The sequence below is a fragment of the Rhinoraja longicauda genome, chromosome 2 (assembly GCF_053455715.1).
Source record: "Rhinoraja longicauda isolate Sanriku21f chromosome 2, sRhiLon1.1, whole genome shotgun sequence".
Taxonomy (NCBI): domain Eukaryota; kingdom Metazoa; phylum Chordata; class Chondrichthyes; order Rajiformes; family Arhynchobatidae; genus Rhinoraja; species Rhinoraja longicauda.
Window position 1 is genome coordinate 104,903,786 of NC_135954.1, and position 7,826 is coordinate 104,911,611.

A 7,826-nucleotide genomic window follows, 5' to 3' on the forward strand; every position below is an offset into this window, starting at 1 on the left:
CCACAGCCAGACATAAAAACAGCTTTTTTCCCACGAGCAGTAACTCTACTCAACAACCAAAAGTCTGTAGCCTCCTTTTGCTCTGGTATTTTATTTCATTCTTCACATGTGTAAATTGTAATGTTTTATTTTTAATTGATTACTGTATGTCGTGTTTATTCACAAAATGCTGGAGTAACTCAGCAGGTCAGGCAGCATCTCAGGAGAGAAGGACAATAGACAATAGACAATAGGTGCAGGAGTAGGCCATTCAGCCCTTCGAGCCAGCACCGCCATTCAATGCGATCATGGCAGATCACTCTCAATCAGTACCCCGTTCCTGCCTTCTCCCCATACCCCCTCACTCCGCTATCCTTAAGAGCTCTATCCAGCTCTCTCTTGAAAGCATCCAACGAACTGGCCTCCACTGCCTTCTGAGGCAGAGAATTCCACACCTTCACCACTCTCTGACTGAAAAAGTTCTTCCTCATCTCCGTTCTAAATGGCCTACCCCTTATTCTTAATCTGTGGCCCCTTGTTCTGGACTCCCCCAACATTGGGAACATGTTACCTGCCTCTAATGTGTCCAATCCCCTAATTATCTTATATGTTTCGGGTCGAGACCCTTCTCCATCAGTCTGGAGAAGGATCTCGACCCAGAAACGTAGCCCATTCCTTCTCTCCCGAGATGCTGCCTGACCTGCTGAGTTACTCCAGCATTTTGTGAATAAATCCCTTCGATTTGTACCAGCATCTGCAGTTATTTTCTTATACTAACTTTATGTCGTGTTGTTACTTGCGAGCGGAGCGCCAAGGCAAATTCCTTGTATGTATACATACTTGGCCAATAAAATGTATTCAATTCAATTCAATTCAATTCAATGAAATTTAATTATTGAGTGGAAAAGTCCAGGATGAGCGATGTGCAAAGATGGGGGGGTGGGGGGGGGGGGGCGGGGGGGGAGTCACTCTACCCCACGACAGAAGTAGGAGGAGTTGTACAGTTTGATAGCCACAGGTTTTGATACCAAATGCAGTTCCCCACCTGCTATGCTGCCTGATCTCAGCTACCTGAAAGAGGAATGCAAACTGAACTTTTTGGTTTGAACTATGGACTATTTGATGGCAATAATTAATCCAAACAACGCCGGGGAACAATCCACATATATCACTGGCCACGTCTCATCCTGAAGAAACACTAAACATTTTAACCTTAGAGGACTCAACTCTGACTACACTGCAGAAATGCTTTTTCAGAGGTTTACGTTGGGAAGTCTGGAAAGTTTGCCATTTTACCTAATGTATCAAACAATTCAATCCAAAACAACGATGTAACCCTAAGGCAGGAAGTCCAGTATTGATCTTCAATGTACCTTTAAATCACCAATTTTTTAATGTTAAAAAAAAACTTCCAGTCTCCCTCTTATCTCGTGTTCCTTTCTTGAGAATCCTGAAATGACTCAATGGAAAACTGAGACTAATATTAGTTGATGATTGGTGTAGATGAGCCTGTTTAAACAATGGAAGAATGAGGGGGGACCTCCTTGAAACAACACAGAATAGTGAACGGCTTGGATGGAGTGGATGTAGAGAGGACGTTTCCACTAGTGGGAGAGTCTCGGACTAGAGGTCATCGCCTCAGAGTTAAAGGACGTTCTTTTAGGAAGGAGATGGGGAGGAATTTCTTTAGTCAGAGGGTGGTGAATCTGTGGAATTCTTTGCCACAGGAGGCTGTGGAGGCCAAGTCAGTGGATATTTTTAAGGCAGAGATGGACAGATTCTTGATTATTACAGGAGGTTAGGGGGAGAATGGGGTTAGGAGGAAGAGATAGATCAGCCATGATTGAATGGCGGAGTAGACTTGATGGGCCGAATGACCTAATCCTACTCCTATCACTTATGACCTTATGACCTTAAAACCATGGTGACAGACACACAAGACTGCAGATGCTGGAATCTTGAATAAAATGTAGGAGGAACTCAGCGGGTCAGGGGCAACTGAGGAGGGGAGGGGCAGGCAACATTTGAGGTCGGAAACCCTCTTCAGACTCACAATAGGGCTTATTTTTTTGCTTTAGGCAACTCTATTTGTAGCAAATGTCATAAGATCATAAGTGATAGGTGTAGAATTAGGCCATTCAGCCCATCAAGTCTACTCCGTTATTCAATCATGGCTGATCTATCTCTCCCTCCTAACCCCATTCTCCTGCCTTCTCCCCATAACCTCCGACCCTACCATATCCTACCACTCGGTAGAGTTACAGTTTCGGTCATAATATGAGAGTCATTACTATCTGAAGAAGAGTCTCACCCTGAAACGTCACCCATTCCTTCTCTCCAGAGATGCTGCCTGTCCCGCTATCTTTTTGTTACTACAGTATAGAATATACTAGACCAAGTGGACCTGTTGGGCCCAAACCTCTCCTGCATTGGTGCAGCACCCTCTCCTCCCCCTCCCCTCTCCCCCTCCCCATCTCCCCTCCTCCACCCCCCCTCCCCTTCCCCTCACCCCCACTCCATCCCCCTCAACCCCCCCTTATCCTCCATCCTCTTCCCCCCCCTCCCTCCCTAGGAGATAGATTTAAACTTTAAAATGTGAATAACAAAAAATATAACACCGATTTCAATGAAACTTCTTCCATTAGCACCAAAGGGACGACGGTGAGTAAGGTGGGCCTAAAATTGTCACGCTATCGTGTACCGTTTTGGCTGTAGTTCAGGAACAAACAAACAAACAAACGAGAGTTTTAGTATATAGACGTCCACAACATATTAATGCAGAGGTACCTGGGTGGAGCCAGCTATCAAATCCACTTTCCAGGCTAAAAAGTGTAGGTTTGTTAAAAATATTGCTTCAAAGATTAAGACTTCAGGAATCGAGTCTTCTGTTGCTCCTGCAATCTGCAATGCCTTGCTATTTTTATGCTTCTACTAATGTTACTGACTGTGTAGTAATGTGTCTGAGCAGCATGGTTCCCATTAATCACAGGCAATGGATTATACCAGCATGTTTTACAGTATTCGGGATCATTAACTTAAAGCCTTTGTAATATTTCTGCAAAAATCAGAAATTAAAGGATACATTATGGTTCACACTCACTTGATTTCCGTTGGAGGGAGTGCAACAGAATAATTTTTAAAAATTGTCCCCTGACCACAAAATTGAGTAAAAATATATTTTAAAATCTTAAACGCATGGGTGCAGTTAACTAGTCAGAATGCCCAATTTTAAGCTATATTTGTGCTCAAGATATGTTAACTAGCATGCTTCTAAACTCTAATAATATAACAAGACTCTGGAGATTTCGGACTTGAAATGCTGCTCTGCAAATTTCGGAAGTTTTTGAAAGAAAAAAAAATCTGTTCTATTTGTGCGCTGGGGGTTGCAACAAAGAAAATAAAGATGTCATATTCGGATAACCTCGGGACCCTTCTTAACCTAACCACCCAAATATACATGCTCGTTCCAAGAGATTTCTGCTGTGCCTTTCAGAAGTATACCGAGTAAATGGGAACAAGTTTAAAAGTAATATGCACATTGCATCATACAACACCTCGCCTTCATTTAAAACGTAAGAACATATTAAAAGAAACAAGATTTTTTTTTTAACATAAAGTTTCACCGGTCAAGTTAATTCACTGGTAACAGAGTTTTTTTGTTGAAAAATCATACTCTGAATTCCTAAAAAGCCTAACTGAAACTCGCCCGATTGTAAACTGAGCAAAAGGGAGAATCACAAAAAGGTTGGCGGGATAATCGATCCGTTTCTTTGCAATCTCTCTCTCTCTCTCTCTCTCTCTCTACCACGTTACACTGTGTGTGTGTGTGTGTGTGTGTGTGTGTGTGTTTTCGGTTCGGACTGGACGACTTGGCAGAGGGACGAGCGTAACCCGCCACTTCTGCGATTTTTTTCTCTCTTTCTCTGGCGTTTTTGTTGTTCAAAAATTCGCTACTCGCTTTCTCGACAAACCTGGGGGCTCCAGTCTCATGATCGAACAATTCCCAACCCTGGTGTGAAATCCCAGACAGTGCTAACTGAAACATAAGTGCTTCAATTAAAATGTTTTTTTTAAAAACCCCCACACATAACTCCCGTTCGAGAGAGGGGGAACATTTAAAAACAACCCCCCTGCGAAGACCTAACAAGAGCAAATTAACCTGCTAAACGCCTGGACCCTCTGGGAACAGTCAGTCACCCTGTAAAATGGGTAAAGGGTTGGATTTGCCCGCCTCTGTCCCTCTGCGATTGGGAATCTGCTTCTGGAAGAGGAGGGATTTGGCCTGCCAGCTAGTATAAACACACAGCAGTCGCTGGCACTCGGCACATTCGCAGAGCACTAATGAGACGCGGCCGCTGAAATTGATTTCGAGAGCTCTCTTCTATTTCGCTGCGAGAGTGCAGACAGAGGCAGCGAGGATCACCAGGGGAGATTGCACCGCCGCTTGTAATCGCCACTGACCGGCTCTCCAAAGGATAAAGGGGGGAAAACCCTACGTTTCCAAGCAAAAGAGGAAAAAAAAAAACCCCCACAAAGTTGGGAGAGGAACTGTGTGAAGTTGTGCTTTTTATTGGAGAAAGAGGTTGTGTTGTGGTGTCGAGCCATCTTGCACGCAAGGCTGATGTTTGATCGCCACTGCCGTTCGCCAATGTCTACAGTGGACTGTCGCTCCAAGTCTGAAGGAGTTAAAATGTGCAGAATCTGATCCGCATGTTGTGCTGAGATCCGGAGAGGGGGGGGGGGGGAGGGAGGGAGGGAAGGGTGGGGGGAACAGCTCGCAGTCTACGTTTATTGAAGGATCTATATTGGTGGTGTTTATAAACAGTCTGCCGGGCAAAAAAAAAGAGGAGGAAAACAAAAGGGAGGAAGGAGAGAGAGAAAGAAAGAAAGGAAATAAGCAGCGAGCAGTCTGTTGGCGACATGGGGAGTTGCTTGCTGGAGATCTACCTGCTGTCTGTCTTGCTGGCGTTGGTGCACAGGTCTAGCGGGGCAGCGGGCAAGGCTCTGTCGTGCCAGGAGATCACCGTGCCCCTGTGCAAGGGCATCGGCTACAACTACACCTACATGCCCAACCAGTTCAACCACGACTCGCAGGACGAGGCCGGTCTGGAGGTGCACCAGTTCTGGCCGCTGGTGGAGATCCAGTGCTCGGCCGACCTGCGCTTCTTCCTGTGCAGCATGTACACGCCGATCTGCCTGGAGGACTACAAGAAGCCCCTGCCTCCCTGCCGCAGCGTGTGCGAGAGGGCCAAGGCCGGCTGCGCCCCTCTCATGCGGCAGTACGGCTTCGCCTGGCCCGACAGGATGAGGTGCGAGCGGCTGCCCCGCCAGGACAGCCCCGACACCCTGTGCATGGACTACAACCGCACCGAGAGCGGCGGCGGCGGCGGCGGCGGCAGCAGCGGCAGCAGCGGCAGCAGCAGCAGCGCTGCGCCGGCCATTCGCCCCGGCAATGCACCCGCACCGCACCGACCCACCGGGCGGCCGGAGAGGGGCCGGGGAGGAGTTGGAGGAGGTGGAGGACAAGCCCAGCCACCCACCTCCTGCCAGGCGGGCTGCCTGTGCCGGGCGCCCATGGTCCAGGTGAAGAGCGAGAGGCACCCACTGTACAACCGTGTGAGCACCGGGCGCCTGCCCAACTGCGCCCTGCCCTGCCACGACCCCTACTTCACGGCCGACGAGCGCAGCTTCGCCGCCTTCTGGATCGGCCTGTGGTCGGTGCTATGCTTCGCCTCCACCCTCGCCACCGTGGCCACCTTCCTGATCGACATGGAGCGCTTCAAGTACCCCGAGCGCCCCATCATCTTCCTGTCCGCCTGCTACCTGCTGGTGTCAGCCGGCTACCTGGTCAGGCTGGTGGCCGGGCACGACAGCGTCGCCTGCGGACGCCGCCAGCTGGGCACGGAGACACACGTCCACTACGAGACGACCGGCCCGGCACTCTGCACCGTGGTCTTCCTGCTGGTCTACTTCTTCGGCATGGCCAGCTCCATCTGGTGGGTCATCCTGTCTCTCACCTGGTTCCTGGCGGCCGGCATGAAGTGGGGCAACGAGGCGATCGCTGGCTACTCTCAGTACTTCCACCTGGCAGCCTGGCTGGTGCCCAGCGTCAAGTCCATCGCCGTGCTGGCACTCAGCTCTGTGGACGGCGACCCTGTGGCCGGCATCTGCTACGTGGGCAACCAGAACCTGGACAACCTGCGGGGCTTCGTGCTGGCACCTCTGGTCGTCTACCTGCTGATTGGCAGCATGTTCCTCCTGGCAGGCTTCATCTCCCTCTTTCGCATCCGCAAGGTGATCAAGCAAGGCGGGGGAGCCCAGACTGACAAGCTGGAGAAGCTGATGATCCGCATCGGCGTGTTCACGGTGCTCTACACAGTGCCCGCCACCATCGTGGTGGCCTGCTACTTCTACGAGCAGCACAACCGGCCCAGCTGGGAGCTGAGCCACAACTGTCGGTGCCCCGGGCAGCCAGGGGGAGAGGAGGTCAGGAAACCCGACTACGCCGTCTTCATGCTCAAGTACTTCATGTGTCTGCTGGTGGGCATCACGTCGGGGGTGTGGATCTGGTCGGGAAAGACCCTGGAGTCGTGGAGGGCTTTCTGCACGCGTTGCTGCTGGGGCAGGAAAGGGGCAGGCGGATCCTTGTACAGCGACGCCAGCACCGGCTTAACCTGGAGGTCAGGCACGGCCAGCTCAATGTCCTACCCTAAGCAAGTGCCACTGTCCCAGGTCTGACACGGACAGATCCCTTTTTACCCTCCCTTCCTCCCTCTCCCTGAAGATTCTCACCCAGCATCTTTATTAACACGTTAATGAACTTCTAATGGTATCCATTAAGTCAGAAGTGAAGGACTGACCAGAGCTAATGCTTCTAAATCTTAAAACCGTGTTATATGCACAGGACATCCGTGCACTTGATGTTAAATGTCGGAGGGAAAGCATTTTCTGCTGCGGGGGACTTGATATATATATTTTTTAAACTATCTGGAGTTTTGTTTTATCCTGCAACGACTCAAACCCTCTTAATTGCTGGCATCTATTTGCTAAAAGTAACTTTAAACCGAGGGACAAGGGAAATGGCGTATTTGACATATCTTAACACATTGGGTGCATCAATCGGCCTTAAAAAAAAATCCTGTTTAAAAAAAAATATCCCATGTAATACGGGTTTCTTGCAAAAAGTTGTATTTATATAATTATTTGTACTATGAACACAAACTTGTAAATTGTGTACATAACAAAAGTGTTTCTTGAAGTATATGCAGAGTATGTAAATTTTTTGTATTAAAAAAAAAGTCTAGTGGTTACTTCAGACAGAGCAACAGAAATATTTGAAGCAATTATTCTATTTTGACAATAAAACATCTTTTGATTTAATCACGTTTGCAGACATCCTCTCCGGAGACTCTTATTTCAGCGGGAAACCTGTACATTTACTTATGGGACAAGCGTGTGGAGGAATGTTAGTTTAGGAGGAAGACTGTTTTTTGGTGTGTTGGACTTTTTTTACCTGCCTGCCCAGTGCCTGAGTACATAATTTCTTAAACGAGGGCCAATTCAATAGGGTTAATCTGTAGGAGTGAGCCTTTTGAATCCAATAACTTTGATGTCTCGTTTCCAAGCTTGAAGTACTTCCCCCTACCCCCCCCCCCCCCCCCCCTCCCGTCTTTCTCTCATCAGTCCTTGGTTCCTACTTGTTTTCAAGGCCACCGTGGTGCCTTCAAATGTTGTAAAAGGGACGGGGTTTTTTTTTAAAGACTTAACTCGTTTAAACGGGGGGACGAGTTGTAACAGTTAGTGAGCATGAAGGGAACGAAGGACAGTCTTTTAAACAGCTTTTTCTG

The 7,826-nt window shown here is 48.5% G+C and overlaps 1 protein-coding gene across 1 annotated transcript; it reads left to right on the forward strand.

Annotated features, from left to right (window-relative positions):
- Window positions 1-4,730: 4,730 nt before the first annotated feature.
- On the forward strand, window positions 4,731-7,332 carry LOC144608023 (frizzled-8-like). The gene has a single exon (XM_078425255.1). The coding sequence runs from the start codon at window positions 4,900-4,902 to the stop codon at window positions 6,715-6,717; it is 1,818 nt and encodes a 605-aa protein (XP_078281381.1). The 5' UTR covers window positions 4,731-4,899; the 3' UTR covers window positions 6,718-7,332.
- Window positions 7,333-7,826: the final 494 nt, after the last annotated feature.

Coding starts and splice junctions, on each gene's coding strand:
- LOC144608023 (XM_078425255.1), top strand. CDS start 4,900: ATGGGGAGTTGCTTGCTGGAGATCTACCTGCTGTCTGTCTTGCTGGCG.